The following is an 18735-nucleotide window of genomic DNA, read 5'->3' as shown; positions in this document are numbered from 1 at the left end:
GAATATGATGAGCAACCTATCTCCAGGAGCTATCGTGTGCAGGCCGTCTGGCTATGTGAGCCCCTACTAATGACAACAGTGTTCCTAAGTGAGGGTGGTAATGAGTTCGTTAACCGAGGTGTCACTTTTTTGCAATGAAGGAGGCTTCACACCAAGCCAGCATATCAAAGTCAAACATTAAACACATGTAACACCCAGGAATGTCTTCCTTTTGAAATTTAGTGTATTTTTTTCTTCTCATCTTGTTCAACTTCTGACTGACTTGTAGGTGTCTCTCCCGTTTTGCCGTGGAGTGGTTAGGGACACCTTGTCATCTGGTGTCATGTGTGGCAACTACTGTTAGTTTTTTCTGTATTAGGTCTAAATATCTGTTGACAATCCTATTCATGTACCACGAATGGAATTTTACTTCTATTCTTTACTGCAGCATATAAACCTAACACCCTTATCTCTCACAGGTTCAATGGGGAACTCATCGTCACGCACCAGTAAAGGCAGCCCGCCGCCATCCTCATCAACAAACACCAGCCCGCCGCCACCTCTACAGCCTAGGCGGCCCACCACCACAACTGCCGCAACCCCAACACAACACAGCATTACAAACACCAGCCAGCCGCCACCTCTACAGCCGGGGCGGCCCACCACCACAACTGCCGCAACCCCAACACAACACAGCATTACAAACACCAGCCAGCCGCCACCTCTACAGCCTAGGCGGACAATCACCACAGCTGCCGCAGCCCCAACACGGCACAGCATTAACATCACCACAACAACCGCTGCACCTACCACTATTTCATCACGCCACAGCAGAAAAACATCTGCAGTTTATGGTTGCAGCACAAAAACAACATACTCTGCATCCCATGGGTCGTCCATTTGCTTTTCTCTCTCCCAAAGTCACCCAGTAGCTCCTGAGTTAGCCTCACAAAATGTGAAAAACATGGCCAACAACTATGTAATTCCAGCAACTTCACCAAGACAATCCCAAGATATTGCATCATGTAAGGACAATTCATATGCTAAACTTGCAGTGTGTCCTCAGTACAATGGACAAGGGTGTGTGGCTGAGCCATGCAGAAGACTTCATATCTGCTTCTACTGGGCTACCAATACCTGTGAAAAGGCTACGTGCGAACGTGACCACTCCCTTGACACGCTGCACAACAGAAGGCTTCTTGAAGCTTGTCCACCAAAGATTACCGGACAGCTTGATGTTTCACTAAGTTTTTGGAAAAAAAATCTAAGGTCGTCATTAGATGAAGAGCCACAAATTTGTTTGAATAGTGTTTTAAGGAGGTGCTCAAGGAAGTCTTGCCCTAGAGTACACTCGGCTAAAAATTACTGTTGGGAGGTCAAAGTCGGCAGTAGGTGGACAGAGTTAGCCCACCACCAGGGTAACTATTTAGAGCTGCTTTATAGTCATCCGTCTGTGAACTGTGCGGATCTCATACCTCTCCAGACTCCTTTACCCAATAACGGAGACTTGAGGAAACTTAATAGCATCCTTTCAAAGGAAACCTCTTGGTCTGTGGACTTAGAGGCAATGGAGCTGAGGGGACTTTCATCGGTTCATGATATTAGGAGGCTTTCCACCCCATCAGACCTCATCTCCAATGTGTCGGTAGCCACGCGCTGGATCTGGTACTGGCAGGGTAACAATGACAGCTGGGAGCCTTATGGTGAGGGAATTTTTGCAAAGATTTATTACGTGGCTCTAAGTGACTGCTTGGAGTTATTGCTTCGAGTATATTACAACAGAAATGCCACAATCAAAGTTGGCAGTCATTACTACAGGATTGATGGCGAACAAATGACCCAGACGAACATAACCACCGGTAAGGTACGACGAGTTAGGAGAAGGCCGGCCTGCAGCTTAGTCAGCCGTGAGAGTGTCAAGCTCTACGAGTTATTCCTGCCCTTCCTCACCACAAAGAAATCCCTCAGGTTGCAGGTGATGCCACTGAGCTCAGAGTTCGTCTTTGTAGAAAACCTATTAAGACAAACCATGACAGGGATGCAGGTGGCCAGCATTCACAGGGTTCAAAATGACCACCTGTGGAAAGTGTATCAGACTAAGAAGAGGCTCATGGTTTCCTTGTACAATGGAGATTCCGAAGCCGTCAATGAGCAGTACCTCTTCCATGGCACGAAGCACGATATCATCGATCTCATATGCGAAGAAAACTTAGACTGGAAGCTCTCCGGCACCAACGTAGGCCATGCTTATGGTTGTGGGACATACTTCTCCAACTTGGCGTCGCTGGCTCATATTTACTCCCAGATTGACAAGACAGGCAACAGAGTAATACTGGTGGTGCTGGTGCTGGTCGGGAAGATGACGCGAGGCCACAATAGTATGATCCTCCCGCCTGTAAACGTTGCTGCCGGGAGGACCTTCGACACCACCTGCAATAGTGACACGGATGCCACTATCTTCGTCAAGTACAACAGGGACGAATATTACCCGGCCTATGTGGTCAGGTACAGCCATGAGGACGTGAGGGTTCTGCAGTGAAGAGGAATATTACAGTCATCACTGCTGACTCATTGATTTAGTGCTACCCCAGCCAAAAGTGGGTTATATTGGAAGCACTGTTTCGATCATTTATCTAATAGTTAAGCTTAGATGAATCCCGATTTGATTTCTGAAAAAAAACGATAAAAGTCTACTGTTAGGTGTATACGCTATAGCTGCACGTGGTTGTGGTGCTCATCTCCGTCGCATTAGATATTTGAGCCTTCGATGGAAAGAGCCCATTACCCCGCGATACTTGCCAATGTCAGTCCGGGGTAGCGTCAGGCACAGTCTCTTTGTTGGGAGTTGTCTCAACCCGATCTGTGCATACGCGGGTTTTCTTTACAAACACAGGGTTGACAGATTTTAACACGGTTCCGCATCAGCAGCCGCCTTCCTGTCAGGAGCTGTCCCAATCAATATTTTAGTTTTCATTTTTACAAAACTAAGTAAAAGGAAAGGTTGAGCTAATCTTAATCTGATGACAAATGTTTTGCATTTGAAAAATGCATGAATTTTGAAAGTTTGTTCCTTCATCCCCTGTATGGCAGTAAATGTGATAAAATGAGATAACTTGCAACCCTTGTATGCCAGTGAATGTGATAAATGAGATAACCTGCACCCCTTGTATGCCAGTGAATGTGATAAATGAGATAACCTGCACCCCTTGTATGTCAGTAAATGTGATAAATGAGATAACCTGCACCCCTTGTATGTCAGTAAATGTGATAAATGAGATAACCTGCACCCCTTGTAACATGTCAGTAAATGTGATAAATGCCTTGTATGTCAGTAAATGTGATAAATGAGATAACCTGCACCCCTTGTATGCCAGTAAATGTGATAAATGAGATAACCTGCACCCCTTGTATGCCAGTAAATGTGATAAATGAGATAACCTGCACCCCTTGTATGCCAGTAAATGTGATAAATGAGATAACCTGCACCCCTTGTATGTCAGTAAATGTGATAAATGAGGTAACCTACACCCCTTGTATGTCAGTAAATGTGATAAATGAGGTAACCTGCACTCCTGTATGTCAGTAAATGTGATAAATGAGGTAACCTGCACTCCTGTATGTCAGTAAATGTGATAAATGAGGTAACCTGCACTCCTGTATGTCAGTAAATGTGATAAATGAGGTAACCTGCACCCCTTGTATGTCAGTAAATGTGATAAATGAGGTAACCTGCACCCCTTGTATGTCAGTAAATGTGATAAATGAGGTAACCTGCACCCCTTGTATGTCAGTAAACGTGATAAATGAGGTAACCTGCACCCCTTGTATGTCAGTAAATGTGATAAATGAGGTAACCTACACCCCTTGTATGTCAGTAAATGTGATAAATGAGGTAACCTGCACCCCTTGTAACATGTCAGTAAATGTGATAAATGAGGTAACCTGCACCGCTTGTATGTCAGTAAATGTGATAAATGAAATAACTTACACCCCTTACACATCAGTAAATATGATAAATGGGATAACCTGCACCTCTTGTATGTTCGTAAATGTACTCCTTGTATGCAAGTAAATGTGATAACCTGCACTCCTTGTGTGTCAGTGTATGTGATAAATGTGATAACCTATACTCCATGTATGTAAGTAGATGTGATAACCTGCACTCATTGTATGTCAGTATGTGTGATAAATGTGATAACCTATACTCCATGTATGTAAGTAGATGTGATAACCTGCACTCATTGTATGTCAGTATGTGTGATAAATGTGATAACCTATACTCCATGTATGTAAGTAGATGTGATAACCTGCACTCATTGTATGTCAGTATGTGTGATAAATGTGATAACCTATACTCCATGTATGTAAGTTAATGTGATAACCTACACTCCTTATATGTCAGTATATGTTATAATTGAGATAAGCTGTACTCCTTGTATGACAGTAAATCTGATAAATGAAATAACGTGCACCTTGTATGACAGTAAATGGGATAAATGAAATAACCTTCACTCCTTATATTTCAATAAATGTGATAAATAAGATAAACTGCACCAATTGCATGTCAGAGAATGGGACTGCACAGTATAGTAACTTGTTGTGCAGGCCTTATCTATTGCATCTACTGCAAGTAGACAAATATCTGGTAAATATATCAAGACCGGAGTGATGCTAATACATAGGAAGAACAGACACCAGAAGGCCTGGCGATCCATGGCGAGGGTGTCTGTCTGCTACCTCTACTAATAGTAATCTACGTGTGGTACTGGTAGGACAGGATAGAATAGCGAAGGCTCCCCCCCCCACCTCTCCCTCCGGCAACGTGCCGGCAGGAAATAGTTAGAAGAGAACACCATGCGCCTTTAAGGAAGAAAAGGACATGGAAATTTTTACAGGAAAGAGAAAAATAAGAGGAAATTACTACCCTGAACTTACGCTACTGGTGACCTAAGCTGTGGGGGAAATTGTTAACACGTTAAATCTTCAGGTTGGAGCCGTACTGTTGTGTGTCTGAAATATACAAAAAAGGGTTAGTAAAATCCTATAAGCCTGAAGTACTTATTCAATGAAGACTTGAAGCTATCTATACTCTCTGAGCTAACTACTGCCGGCGGGAGTCTATTCCAGTGATCGACGACTCTAATAATGAAATAACTTTATTTTTTTTTACGTGTACGCTTATAGCGCCAGTAGGCTTGCTTGAAGGGCATGGATGGTAGTCGGCCCCAGCCCGTCATGGGGCAAGCAGGTGTTTATAGTGGCGCCATCTTCTCTTGGCTCATGCTGCCCCCCGTAACTCGTTCATGATTCACTTGGACGGTTTCCTCTAGAGTCCGGGTTGATGGGTGGTCTTCAGGACAGTCGGGACAGCATGTGGGTAGTTTTCAGCCACTCGGCGGTGACTGAAAAATCCGAGGTGGTAACGTGGGGATTCGAACCCGTGTCGTACATCACGCGGTGAATGTGGGCCCAGCATGCTACCACTCAGCCACGCACCAATGTTTTACATCTGTGGCCTTTTAACTTTATACCGTTGCTGCGTGTTGTGGTCTCTCTGAAATAGACTGTCTGGGTTAATGTTTTCGAATCTATTAAGGATTTTGAACAATTCGATTAAGTCTCCCCTTACCCTTCGCTTTTTTAAGGAAAACATACTAAAACGCTTTAAGTTACGGAACTCCGGAATTTGTTTGGTTGCTCCGTCTCTGTATCCTTTCTAGCAAATCTTGATCTTTGATATAATTCGGTGGCTAAAACTGGACGGCATATTCTAGGTGTGGTCTTACAAATGCTGAATATAATCTCTTCATAAGTTCGGGTGATTTATAATCAAAGTTTCTTGAGTTTAAACCGGACATCATATTGACTTTTTTTACTCGCCGCTGTACATGATGGCTCATTTTAAGTGTTACTGATAATGACACCAAGATCTTTTTGTTGTTTTACCTCGCTGAGCTCATGTCTTTTTTATTAAGTCTGATTGAATATTCTCGCAATTTTTACTGTTCGTTACCGTACCTCCTAATTTGGTGTCGTCGGCGAATTTGGCTACATTTGATAGGATACCAGTCTTTAGATCGTTCATGTAAACTATGAATAGTGGTGGCTACAGGACCGATCCTAGGGGCACGCCACTGGTTCAGGTTGCCGATAGGATGCTTCACCATTGAGAACAACACGCTGTTGTCTATCTGTGAGCCAATCTTGAACACACGCGCAAAGATGGTTACCTTGTAGCAGCCACCGCTGAAAGCCGTGTGCTCTGCTTCCCCGGTGACCCAAGAAAATGTGGCGCTGCAGCAAAGACTCGTTAAGTGTATTCGTGTCAATGTTTTTCGGCTTCCCTCTTCTTGTATCTCCTGTGCCGTCTATGTATTTTCATTATCGCTGTCTCGTCTCCCTGTTGTCCGTGTTGCATCATCAATGTTAACTTCTCTTGTTACTCGTTTATCTTCTACTGTCCGTCCTCGTCCTTCTATTGTTAACTCATATATATTGTTTACTACATACACGCACAATCCAATGTCATTCACACTACACTACATCTTCACAAACACATACACACTCAACCACCTCTTTTATGTGTCATGTATATGTCCATGACCTGTGTGATTTTTGTCAATAAAGCAACCCTGACGGATATTGACTTTCTCTATCCGTGAACCGATTAGCACTCGGAACACTCACTACCGCCAACAATTGGTGACCCTGCAGTGTTGCTATGGTTCAAGGTGGCTTGTAAACCGGTGCCGTTTATAATTGCACTCTTTCCCAGAGCGGTAGACCTGGGTCTGAAATGATCCATTCGTCTACCCTCTCCTGGGGCAATAAACCTCAAAATTCTCTTGGGGTTCGTGAGGTTGAGCCCCAGGTCAGGAACAGCATTACGCCGTGGGCGTAGTTGCCACCTTCAGGGTTCTCCCCCGCCCTCCCCCAGGCACCCTCTGTGCCCTCCCTCCAGGCGCCTTCTGCGCCTCCTCCAGGCACCCTCTGTGCCCTGTCCCCAGGCGCCTTCAGCGCCTCTTCCAGTCACCTTCAGCGCCTCCTCCAGGCACCCTCTGTGCCCTCTCTCCAGGCCCCTTCTACGCCCTTCAGGCACCTTCTGTGCCCCCTGGTGCTCCAAACCCCACCGCTCACCCACCCACCCACCCCCACCCCTCCTTCTCCCTGCCCTCCCGCTGGTACGGCGACTGAGACACGTACACCGTGTGACACTACACAGATTCTGTGAACATTCAAACACAGTGCGACACATTACTGAGACACACAGAGCCACACAGACTCAGTGTACACGCCACACAGACTCAGTGTACACGCCACACAGACTCAGAGAGACACGCAAACACAGTGTGACACCCCACTGGGATTACTAGCTGCCCCCTGGATTACTCATCGCCTTTTGGATTTATCACCGCCGTTTTGGATTACCCTTCTCCTGTGGATCCTCATGTACAGTGCAGTGTCTCCAACAGTTCAGTGCAGCAAGTCCCCCCCAACAATTAGTGGCACAGTGTTACCTACTAAGTGTACAGTGTTGTGTTACAGTGCCTTCTTGGACACTGGTTCGCTCCCCGAGCCACCGAGGCCCCTAGCACGCGCCAGCGCCTATATTACACGCAGTTCGTTTTACTCTCACGGACTGCCGCGGCCCCTGGCACATGCTAGCGCCCCTCACTCCTCAACCTGCTGTGGCCCCTGGCACATGCTAGCGCCCCTCACTCCTCAACCTGCTGTGGCCCCTGGCACGCTGGCAGCTAGCGCCTTCACACGCAGTTCCCTCGACGCTCTCTCGGACTGCCGTGGCCCCCGGCGCGTTTACGCCAGTGCCTTTTGCCCATCTCCACACCGTTCGACTTTACCATGCCTGACGACGACAACTTCCTCTACAACAGCGGTGTCCTTCAGAGCACCACTCTTCTGCTCAGGACCCGTCTACGTGGTTCGCGATTTTGGAGTGCGGATTCAAGCCTTCCAGGATCTTTTTAATTTTTTTTTATACGTCGCGGCCTATGGCGCCGGAAGGCTTCTTCCCGTTGAGACCTGATGGTCGGCCCAAGGCTTCTTCCCGGTGGGGCCTGATGATCGGCCCAGCCCGTTCTGGCGCAGGCGAGTGTTTATAGTGGCGCTATCTTGTGTTAGCTCATGGTGCCCCCCGGAACTCATCTTTGAGCCTCTCTTTGGAGAGGTTATCTAGAACCCGGGTTGATGGGTGGTCTTCAGGCCAGCATGTGGGTAGTCTTAGGCCACTCGGCGGTGACTGAAAAACCTCAGCTGTGCGGCGGCCAGGATTCGGCAACTCAGCGCAACTCACCACACACCTCAACTCAACTCAGCGCAACTCACCACACACCTCAACTCAGCGCAACTCACCACACACCTCAACTCAGCGCAACTCACCACACACCTCAACTCAGCGCAACTCACCACACCTCAACAACTCACCGCCACCACACCCACATGAGGCGCACCTGACCAAGCAAACACCGGCGGGCTGATGCCCGCTTTGTACACTTTTTATAACAAATGTATGTAAATACATTTTTTTATTGTATATGTATTTGTGTATCTTTTGTACAATAAACCTTTAAACGGAAACAATAAAGCAACCAGAGACAGGCCAGTCCTCGTCGACGGACCGAATCGGTCGGCTAGATTTCGATCGCCGATAGAGTCGGTCTGTCGGCATCCTGGTACGGGCCGCCAATCGGCTTAGCCCGTGCTACCCCGCGCAGGGAGGGAGCTTTTTTGCACTCTTAACGAGTGTTTGTGTCTTAGAAAAAGGGCCCGTTTCTCCTAGTGATACTAGGGGATAAATATTTAAAAAAAATATATATAATAAAATAAAAAATAAATAAATAAAGCAACCTTGACGGGTATTGACTTTCTCTATCCGTGAACCAATTAGCCTTAGAACACTCGCTACCGATAACAACCTATTCCGTATGAACGCAGTTCTGAAATATGCCTAACGTGGGGAACTTTATCAAAGGCTTTCTGAAAGTCCAAGTAAATTATGTCATATGGGGCTCGGGCTTCCAAGCTTGAGTATACGTCATTGAAGACAGGTAATAAGTTACTTAGGCAAGATCGGTTACTACGAAATCCTTGCTGATTATCAGTAATCAAATAATTTGTTTCGAGGAGAGTGATCACTTTATCCCTGATTATTTTTTCGAATAGTTTAATTAGGACAGACGTAAGACCAATAGGATGATAATTACTGGCTTGTTTTTTATCTCTTTTAAAGATCGGGTAACATTGGCTCTTGTCCACGTTGTAGGTAATTCTAGCTGTTGGCTACATTCTTTTAAAACGCGAGGAGATAACAAGTCAGGTCCTGGAGACTTGTTTGGATTTATTTTTTGCAGGTACGCATGCATTAGAATTTCCACATAATTTCCTTCATTGTCATGGACTCGGGGCAGATAAAAAAAAAAAAAAAAAAAAAAAAAGTCGATCGATGCTCGTTTCATTGATAGGAGCAGTGATTAGCGGGATTTTTTTCTCTCATTTATTTTTGCCCTTAAGCTGCTTCCTTCACTGTAAAAAAAAAAGAAAAAAAATCGACCCGTAGAAACATTACGAAAATTGGTTTATACATAAATTTCCGAACTCAAAATAATCTTGAAACAGGAATACAGTGACATGTGTGTGTGTGTGTGTGTGTGTGTGTGTGTGTGTGTGTGTGTTAGAGAGAGAGAGAGAGAGAGAGAGAGAGAGAGTGCGTGTGTGTGTGTGTGTGTGTTTATATATACATACATATATTCCTCGGTCTCTGAACCAACGCCACCTATACTGACCAGTGATTGCCGCCTGCTTGTGTCGCCAGTCTAAACAGTCATACCAACGCTTTTATACGACCTCTCCGCCTCGCCATCGTCTCATCCCCTTTATACACACACACACACACACACACACACACACACACACACACACACACACACATTAGTTTGTCAGTCTTTGCGTCCATGTTATGATAATGGCACTGGATGTCACTCTACGTATATGCACTGTTGACAGGTCGAGGAGAATAGTATCGAGGTAAACTAACAAGGAAAGGGGATGGGCGACAGTATGACACATGACTCCACCCTGGACGATTCTGGGCAAATTCCTTCTACTCATCCCCCCTCTGACTCCTTTATGCCGATTATTAAAATTTTTCCAAATGATGTTTTCTATGCCCTCACTGGCTTCAACTTTCAGAAGGCTTATGAACCTGATGGAGTGCCTCCTATTGTCCTTAAAAACTGAGCTTCCGTGCTGACACCCTGCCTGGTCAAACTCTTTCGTCTCTGCCTATCAACATCTACCTTTCCTTCCTGCTGGAAGTATGCCTTTGTACACCCTGTGCCGAAGAAGGGTGACCGTTCCAATCCCTCAAACTACCGCCGTATAGCTTTACTTTCCTGTCTATCTAAAGCTTTTGAATCAATTCTTAACCGGAATATTCAAAAGCACTTTTTCACTTCTAACCTTCTATCTGATCGCCAGTATGGGTTCCGCAAGGGGTGTTCTACTGGTGATCTCCTAGCCTTCTTAACTGACTCTTGGTCATCCTCTCTTAGCCGTTTCGGTGAAACCTTTGCTATTGCGCTGGACATATCAAAAGCTTTTGATAGGGTCTGGCACAAATCTTTGCTTTCCAAACTACCCTCCTACGGTTTCTATCCTGCTCTCTTTACCTCTATCTCGTTTCCTTTCTGACCGTTCTATTTCTGCTGTGGTGGACGGTCACTGTTCTTCCCCTAAACCTATCAACAGTGGTGTCCCACAGGGTTCTGTCCTATCTCCCACTCTCTTTCTGCTGTTCATTGATGATCTTCTTTCCAAAACGAACTGTCCTATCCATTCTTACGCCGATGACTCCACTCTGCATTACTCAACTTCTTTTAATAGAAGACCCACTCTACAGGAACTTAACGATTCAAGGCTGGAGGCAACAGAACGCTTAGCCTCAGCCCTTACTATTATTTCCGATTGGGGCAAGAGGAACCTGGTGTCCTTTAACGCCTCAAAAACACAGTTTCTCCACCTATCCACTCGACACAATCTTCCAAACAACTATCCCCTATTCTTTGACAACACCCAGCTATCACCTTCTTCAACACTAAACATCCTCGGTCTATCCTTAACTCAAAATCTCAACTGGAAGCTTCATATCTCATCTCTTACTAAATCAGCTTCCTCTAGGCCGGGCGTTCTGTACCGTCTCCGCCAGTTCTTCTCTCCCGCACAATTGCTATCCATTTACAGGAGCTTTGTCCGCCCTCGTATGGAGTATGCATCTCATGTGTGGGGGGGGGTGTCCACTCACACAGCTCTCCTTGACAGAGTGGAGTCAAAGGCTCTTCGTCTCATCAGCTCTCCTCCTCATACTGATAGTCTTCTACCTCTCAAATTCCGCCGCCATGTTGCCTCTCTTTCTATCTTCTATCGATATTTTCACGCTGACTGCTCTTCTGAACTTGCTAACTGCATGCCTCCCCCCCTCCCGCGGTCTCGCTGCACACGACTTTCTACTCACGCTCATCCCTATACTGTCCAATCCCCTTATGCAAGAGTCAACCAGCATCTTCACTCTTTCATCCCTCACGCTGGTAAACTCTGGAACAATCTTCCTTCATCTGTATTTCCTCCTGCCTACGACTTGAACTCTTTCAAGAGGAGGGTATCAGGACACCTCTCCTCCCGAAATTGACCTCTCTTTTTGGACACTCCTTTGACCTCTATTCAGGAGCAGTGAGTAGCGGGCTTTTTTTTTTTTTCTTTACGCCCTTGAACTGTCTCCTTAGCTGTAAAAAAAAAAAAAAAAACATGAAGAAAAGGGGGAGAGAATAAAATAAGAAAAGGCAGAGAAGAAAAATGAAAAACAGAAGAAAGGATAGAAGCGAAATAGGAAAAAAAGGTACTGTTTGAGCCCCGTCCCTTGTTCAAGAGGAGAGTATCAAGACACCTCTCCACCCGAAACTGGCCTCTCCTTACCTCTTGTTCTTTTTTCTTTTGTTTGGAGCAGCGTCTAGCGGGCTGTTGTTGTTGTTGTTGTTGTTATTATTGTTGTTGTTGTTGTTGTTGTTGTTGTTGTTGTGTTTGTTTTTTGCCCTTCGGTCTGGCTCCATTGCTATAAAAAAAAAAATAAAAGACTCCCAATAGTAATATCAGTCGCAAGCAACCGTAGATTTTTGTTTTGTCGGTCAGAGCTTAGGGTTGGTAAGGAATAATTTTGTTGATAATGAAAAAAACAAACCCATACATTTCCTTCCCTCCTTTTTTTGTGCAGCTATTTATAAGAATGCGTTTGTTTGGATCCTAATATGAAGATGTTATGTTGTGTTTTTTTTGCATGGCTTCCTCTTGTCTTTTTTTTTTTCTTTCTTTATAAGGTTTGCACATCTCTAGCCACTTTCATATACCACATGCAGCAGCAGCAACAACAACAACAAAATAACAACAACAAAACGAACAAGATCGAGAAGAGAATGAACAGTAAGAACAAAAATATCAAGAACAAGAACAACCTAAACAAGAGGAAGAAGAACAAGACAAACAACAACAACAACAACAACAACAACAACAACAACAACAACAACAACAACAACAACAACAACAACAACAAGTCTAAGGATCTTCGTCTCAGCAGCTCTCCTCCTCTTACTGACAGCCTTCTACCTCCTAAATTCCGCCGACATCTTGCTGCACTTTCTATCTTTTATCGATATTTTCAGGCTGACTGCTCTTCTGAACTTGCTAACTGCATGCCTCCCTCCCTCCCGCGGCCCCGCTGCACACGACTTTCTACTCATGCTCATCCCTATACTGTCCAAACCCCTTATGCAAGAGTCAACCAGCATCTCCATTCTTTCATCCCCTTCACTGGTAAACTCTGGAACAGTCTTCCTTCGTCTGTATTTCCTCTTGCCTATGACTTGACCTCTTTCAAGAAGAGTGTATCAAGACACCTCTCCACCCGAAATTGACTCTCTTTTGGCTACTCTTTACTTTTTACTACTGTGGGAGTGGCGAGTAGCGGGCTGTTTTTTTTTTGTTTTTTTTTACTCTTTTTGTTGCCCTTGAGCCGCATCCTTTGATGTAAAAAAAAATACAATCAGTGGTGGGGGGAGCCAAAAATTTCCCGGTTACATCACTGATAAAAGAAAGAGAGGAAGATTAAGATTAAGAATAAGACAAAAAAAAAAAAGAGAACGAGAGATTTAAGGTTGAGATAAAAGTGATAAAGGGTGGAGAAAGCTCTAAATACCTCTCAAGCTTAACCTTACTTACACACACTTCAGCTTGAGGATTATGAAGCATCTCACCTGACACATTGACTCACACTAATGATAATAGCCCAGGTGTACTAATAGGTATACATTCCCTTTCCTTCTCTCTCTCTCTCTCTCTCTCTCTCTCTCTCTCTCTCTCTCTCTCTCTCTCTCTCTCTCTCTCTCTCTCTCTCTCTCTCTCTCTCTCTCTCTCTCTCTCTCTACTTAATGCATCTATGTTTATTTGTTTGTTGTGTATTTTAACTTTTTTTTTCCCTCCCTCTCTGTCCTTCCATTTCTATAATCTACTAAATTCTATCGTCCTCTTTCTCCTTCTATTTCGCATCGCCTTCACTTTAAATTTCTCTCGGCGTCTCAGTAGTAGTAGTAGTAGTAGTAGTAGTAGTAGTAGTAGTAGTAGTAGTAGTAGTAGTAGTAGTAGTAGTAGTAGTAGTAGTAGTAGTAAGGGGAGGCGGTGGCTGAATGGATAGCGTGACGGCCTCGCTTTCGGGACGACGCGAGTTCAATCCCTGACCGGTGCCACCAACCTGGGATTTTTCAGCCGCCGCCGAGTGGCTTAAAACTACCCACATGCTGTCCAGAAGACCACCTATCAACCCGGACTCTAGATTCTAGGATTAAAGATGAGCTCCGGGAGGGCAGCATGAGCCAATGCTAGATGGCGCTACTATAAACACTCGCCTGCGCCAGAACGGGCTGAGCCGACCATCAGGACCCACCGGGAAGAAGCCTTGGACCGACCATCAGGATCCACCGGGAAGAAGCCTACCGGCGCAATAGGCCACGACGTAGAAAAAAAAAGTAGTAGTAGTAGAAGTATGATGGTAGTGGTGGTAATAGTAGTATCAGTAGTAATATCAGTAGTAGTGGTAGTAGTAGTAGTGGTGGTGGTGGTGGTAGTAGTAGTAGTAGTAGTGGTGGTGGTGGTAGCAGTAGTAGTAGTAGTGGTGGTGGTAGCAGTAGTAGTGGTAGTAATAATAATACTTTCTCGTGGTGTCAGTGGTCGGTCTCTTCCTCGTTCTTAATGGGGTGGGGAAGGGAAGAACATGTGACTTTTAATGAATGAATGCGTCTGGTTATTTGAAGTGTGGCATGACGCAGAGCTAAATATATCCAGCACAATAACATCCTCCTACTCTCTCTCTCTCTCTCTCTCTCTCTCTCTCTCTCTCTCTCTCTCTCGTCTTTCCCTTGCCCCACCTCTTTTCCTTCTCTTCCTCTTCTTCCTCCTCCTCCTCTTTCTTTCTCGATCTTTCTTGTTATTCAATTCCAAAACTACCAATATCTTCGAGAACACACACACACACACACACACACACACACACACACATACACACACACACACACGCACACTTTTTATAAATACTCCATAAGCAAACACAAAGAATAATAAGTTTTACCTCTTCCTCAAATAACGTGACCATAAATAAACCGTATATTGTTATTTTTACTATCATTATTGTCATTATTATTATTATTATTATTATTATTATTATTATTTCACTTGTATACACACCTAACTACCCACCTATCTACCTACATACCTACCTACAAACCTACCTATCAACCAGTCAACATACATACATATATACATACATGAATACATCGTGGCCTACGTGACTGCATGCATGAACGCTTGTATCCTTGCTACGTATTGATGCCACTCCCACACCAGCCTCCTCCTCCTCCTCCACCACAAAACATTAATATTCTTCTTTAACTTCAAGAGGCGGTACGTGACCCCTAACAGCATCACTTGTTCTTATACTACTCCTTATTTTTCTTATTTTACTTTTATTACCAGTCATTCCGACTCATTCGTGCATATAAGAGAGAGGGAGGGAGACTGAGGAAGAGAGGCTTATTTGAGTAGAATAGATTAAGTTGCGGAAAAGTGGAAGGAAGCGAGAGATTAACATGGGATGGACACTTGAACGGAGGAGTGGTAGACTGTGTAGGATAAATAATGGAAATACAATATGGATGGGAGATAGAAAGACCGAGTAAGAGAATTTAACGTCATGTTATCTACGGAAGAGACGAAGACAACAAGAAGAAAAGTTCAGATGGAAATTGACACGTAAGAAGATAAGAAGAGTATGTAGAATGAGGAGTGGAAGTACGATATGGAGAGGAAGGAAGAAAGAGGAGACTGAGGAAGAAATGCCTACGAAGTTATGAGAGTCGCAGAAATTACAGGAAGCAGGATTGAGTTGAAATGGACACGTGAGGAGTAGGTAGGATGAAGACTGGAGGAAAGGAGAGAAGGAGAAAGGAGAAAGGAAGAAAGGAGGGGACTGAGGAAGAAGAGATGGATGGACCGTGAAAAATAAAGACATGAGAAGCCAAAACAACGAAAAAGTGAATACTACAAAACAGACTACGGTACAGGAAGCAGACCCAATACACAACGAAAACAGCAATAATAATGGATAAATTCCTCCCCAAATGGATGAAAACAGTAAAACCAAAAAATACATACAATATAATCAACGCAGCAACCTCTCTGTACCCAATCCCTTCTGATATGAGGACTAACCTGCACCAACTCTCTCCTTGCTTGCCCTCTGCCTACCCCGTCCCTCCACTCTCCTCCTGCCTCGCTTGGGTAGCCTGTGTCTGGGGAGGTTGGGGAGAGGAGGGCTGGAGAGACTGTTGCAAGAAGACCCCTCCCCTACCCACCCCTCCCTCCCTTCCCTCTCTCTTTCCCTCCTCCCCAGGTATTGCTTTTGCCTCTAGCGAGTGGCCAAGTTAGACACACTTATTATGCAACTCATCCCAGACTCATTCTTTTTTTTTTTTTTTTTTTTTTTGTCGGATGTTTGATAAGGTCTGCTTGTTTGTTTATTTATTATTTTTACTGTTATTTTTATTCTGTATTTATTCTTACTGTTGTTTTTGATTTTGCTAGCCATGGTATTTGTATGTTTTTAGGCTATTTCTGTACGTGTTTTTATTTTCTGTGTGTGTGTGTGTGTGTGTGTGTGTGTGTGTGTGTGTGTGTGTGTGTGTTGCTTTAAATATTTTTGTTTCTTCCCTCGATGCTGTTTTTAGATTTGACATTTTGTTTTGAGAGAGAGAGAGAGAGAGAGAGAGAGAGAGAGAGAGAGAGAGAGAGAGAGAGAGTGTGTGTGTGTGTGTGTGTGTGTACTTGCTTGCTAGCTTTCGGTGCAATGCGTCAACCACAGGAATACCATATAGGCCTTTTTTTTGTGTGTGTGTATGCGTGAGTACACCCTCGCCGTCACATTCGCGCGGTCAGTGTGTTTGTCTGTCTGTCTGTCTCTGTGTCCTCTCCACACCGCTTACAACGTGACTACATACCGCGGAACCTCACTGGGAAATAAATCAATACTATCCTTCCCTTTTCCACCATTACGCCAACTATCTACATACTCTAAACGCATGACCTCTTTGCGTAACGTACTTGAGGGTGACTGATATATAGTTTGAGGCTAGGAAATGCATATGAAACCTCGGAAATGATGGCACTGTCGGAGGCTATGTTTCGCGTGGTGCGGAGGGAGGGAGGGAGGGAGGGAAGGCTTGAGAGGGAGGTGCCAGGCAGATTTTTTTTTTTCTCTTGTTTGTTCTTGTAATTATTTGTCCTACCCCCCCACCTATGACCCCCTACACCCCCCTTCACCTGAACTGTACCTCCCTCAACGATAGAAAGACGCTCGTTCCTGTATATATTAACAAACTAACACACAATCTATATTAACCCTTATAAACCTAACTAAACTCATAATCATTAAAAGTCAACTTCATACACATCACAAGTAGGCTACAAAGACCTTTACGTGCCCACATTTCCTGCCACGAGCGAGCGAAAACATTACACGCAACTGATTCCCGCTGCGGAAGGAGGAGAACGAAGAGTAGGAGGAGGAGGAGCAGATGAGGAGAGGAAGGGTAGAGGAGGAGGAGCAGGAGGATGGGATGGGTAGAGGAGAGCAGCAGGAGGAGGAGGGGTAAGATAGAGGAGGAGGAGGAGGAGGCAGGGTCACGTGTCTCACCACCCGGGCTGCCTCGTGTTGGTGCCTTGCTGGTGTTGGCGTTCATAATGGTTCCACGACCGTCTCCACCAACGGGCGTCCAAGCTAGCGGCCCCACGATCGCTCCTAGTGCCACATAAACCCCATAGAGTCGAAGAAACTGCGGGTATCGAGCGTTGGTGCGGAGGAGGGGCGAGAGGGAGAGAGAGGGTTGAGTGTTGTGTGCGCAGGCCAGGCCGTGCACACCTTTGCCACGTGAGGTGTGACGTCGATCTGAGGCCACGTGAGAGCAGGTGTGGACGCCGTCGCCCAGCCAGAGCTCTGCAGCGGCCACTCTAGCCAGTCGTTCTATATTCTAAGTTGTGTGATCGTAGTGCAAATTGGCCGTGCGTGTGTGTGTCGTGTGCGGGGGAGAGCCCATTAGGTTGAGGCTGCGTCGCTGACCACAAGATGACCCTATTAGTGCCGTCCGATAAGCTAAGAGAAAATGGATAATTACGAGGACGCAGGCTCCCTCGGCTCTTGCCTCAAAGTGGAGAGGTAAGTGAGTGCCGCCTGCCTGCCTGCATGCCATTCACACACACCTGTTTAAATAGTGATAATAACATACCTGATCTTATTCACTACTGATATTCTTGCCTCTATATCTCTGCCTGTCCCTGCCTACTAATGTCAGTGTCCCTTCAACATACCTTACCTTATACATTACTAATAATCTTCCCTGTGTGTACATCTATTTGCCTCTCTGTCTGTCTGTTAACTCATGTCACTGTCCTTGCAACAAAGCTAACCTCATACACCACAAATATTCTTTGCCTGTCTATGTCTGTATCTGTCAACTAATTTTGTCACTTGCTGCAACAAACTTAACCTCATATATCAATAGTACTGTCTGTGTGTCTGTCTGTCTGTCTATCTGTATACTAATGTCACTGTCCTTGCAATAAACCTTACTTCATACACACACTAATACTTCTTCCTGTGTCTGTGTCTATCTATGTATATACTAACTGTCACTCACTGCTGAACACCCCATCATTCTTAGCAATATTACCGCCTCTTTAATGCCATATAATGTTATCTCACGCTACTGTCACGCCGCTTGTCTTTCACCCACCCATCCATTACCCATCACCGCTGCCACGTGCCATGACTGCTTCTGTTGTGGGAGTGCCATGTTGTGAGTGCCATGCATACCCAAACTGACTGCCTCTGTCTGTCTGTCCTGTTATCAAGAGTGCCGACCCCGCCTCCCTCCTACCCTCCTTCCCTTCCCTGGTGTGCTGTGTTACCGGTGTCGTGTTAGTGAAAGATTATTACCACGAATGTCACGCTCTCATTCATGCCATTCTTGTCTTGACCTGTGTTCATGGTGCATAGTGTAGTATTAAAGTGTGCATAGATTAGTATACTTAGTGTATTATTAAATTTAGCCATAGAAGCATACATCGTCAGTTCATTATGCCACCACACAC

The 18735-nt window shown here is 45.0% G+C and overlaps 3 protein-coding genes across 51 annotated transcripts in view; 2 read left to right on the top strand and 1 right to left on the bottom strand.

The window, feature by feature from the left end:
• The first annotated feature begins 463 nt into the window (after window positions 1–463).
• On the top strand, window positions 464–2519 carry LOC126998818 (protein mono-ADP-ribosyltransferase PARP12-like). The gene has a single exon (XM_050860922.1). The coding sequence runs from the start codon at window positions 464–466 to the stop codon at window positions 2516–2518; it is 2055 nt and encodes a 684-aa protein (XP_050716879.1). The 3' UTR covers window position 2519.
• A 365-nt stretch (window positions 2520–2884) lies between these two features.
• LOC126998819 (uncharacterized) lies at window positions 2885–8250 on the bottom strand. Of its 49 annotated transcripts, none has more exons than XM_050860929.1 (6): window positions 7707–8246; window positions 4137–7662; window positions 3793–3876; window positions 3667–3750; window positions 3334–3543; window positions 2885–3260 (listed from the first exon to the last, which is right to left on the bottom strand). In XM_050860929.1, exons 2-6 carry the CDS (start codon window positions 4337–4339, stop codon window positions 2885–2887), a joined length of 957 nt encoding a protein of 318 aa, XP_050716886.1. In that variant the 5' UTR covers window positions 4340–7662; window positions 7707–8246. The 49 variants fall into 49 exon arrangements, 15 of the variants coding, with proteins under 15 accessions (XP_050716886.1, XP_050716896.1, XP_050716888.1 ...); XM_050860939.1 differs by having other exon boundaries at window positions 3334–3501; XM_050860931.1 differs by having other exon boundaries at window positions 3793–3921; window positions 4212–7662.
• Window positions 8251–17290: 9040 nt separating this feature from the next.
• Window positions 17291–18735, top strand: part of LOC126998816 (transcription factor cwo-like) — a 73993-nt gene continuing 72548 nt past the window's right edge. Inside the window, exon 1 of the mRNA XM_050860921.1 lies at window positions 17291–17800. Coding sequence (XP_050716878.1) covers window positions 17748–17800 — 53 coding nt within the window. The 5' untranslated portion in view covers window positions 17291–17747. The remainder of the gene's footprint in view (window positions 17801–18735) is intronic.

This window comes from Eriocheir sinensis, chromosome 15 (assembly GCF_024679095.1).
Source record: "Eriocheir sinensis breed Jianghai 21 chromosome 15, ASM2467909v1, whole genome shotgun sequence".
Lineage (NCBI taxonomy): Eukaryota > Metazoa > Arthropoda > Malacostraca > Decapoda > Varunidae > Eriocheir > Eriocheir sinensis.
This window is presented reverse-complemented; position numbering and strand designations above follow the sequence as displayed.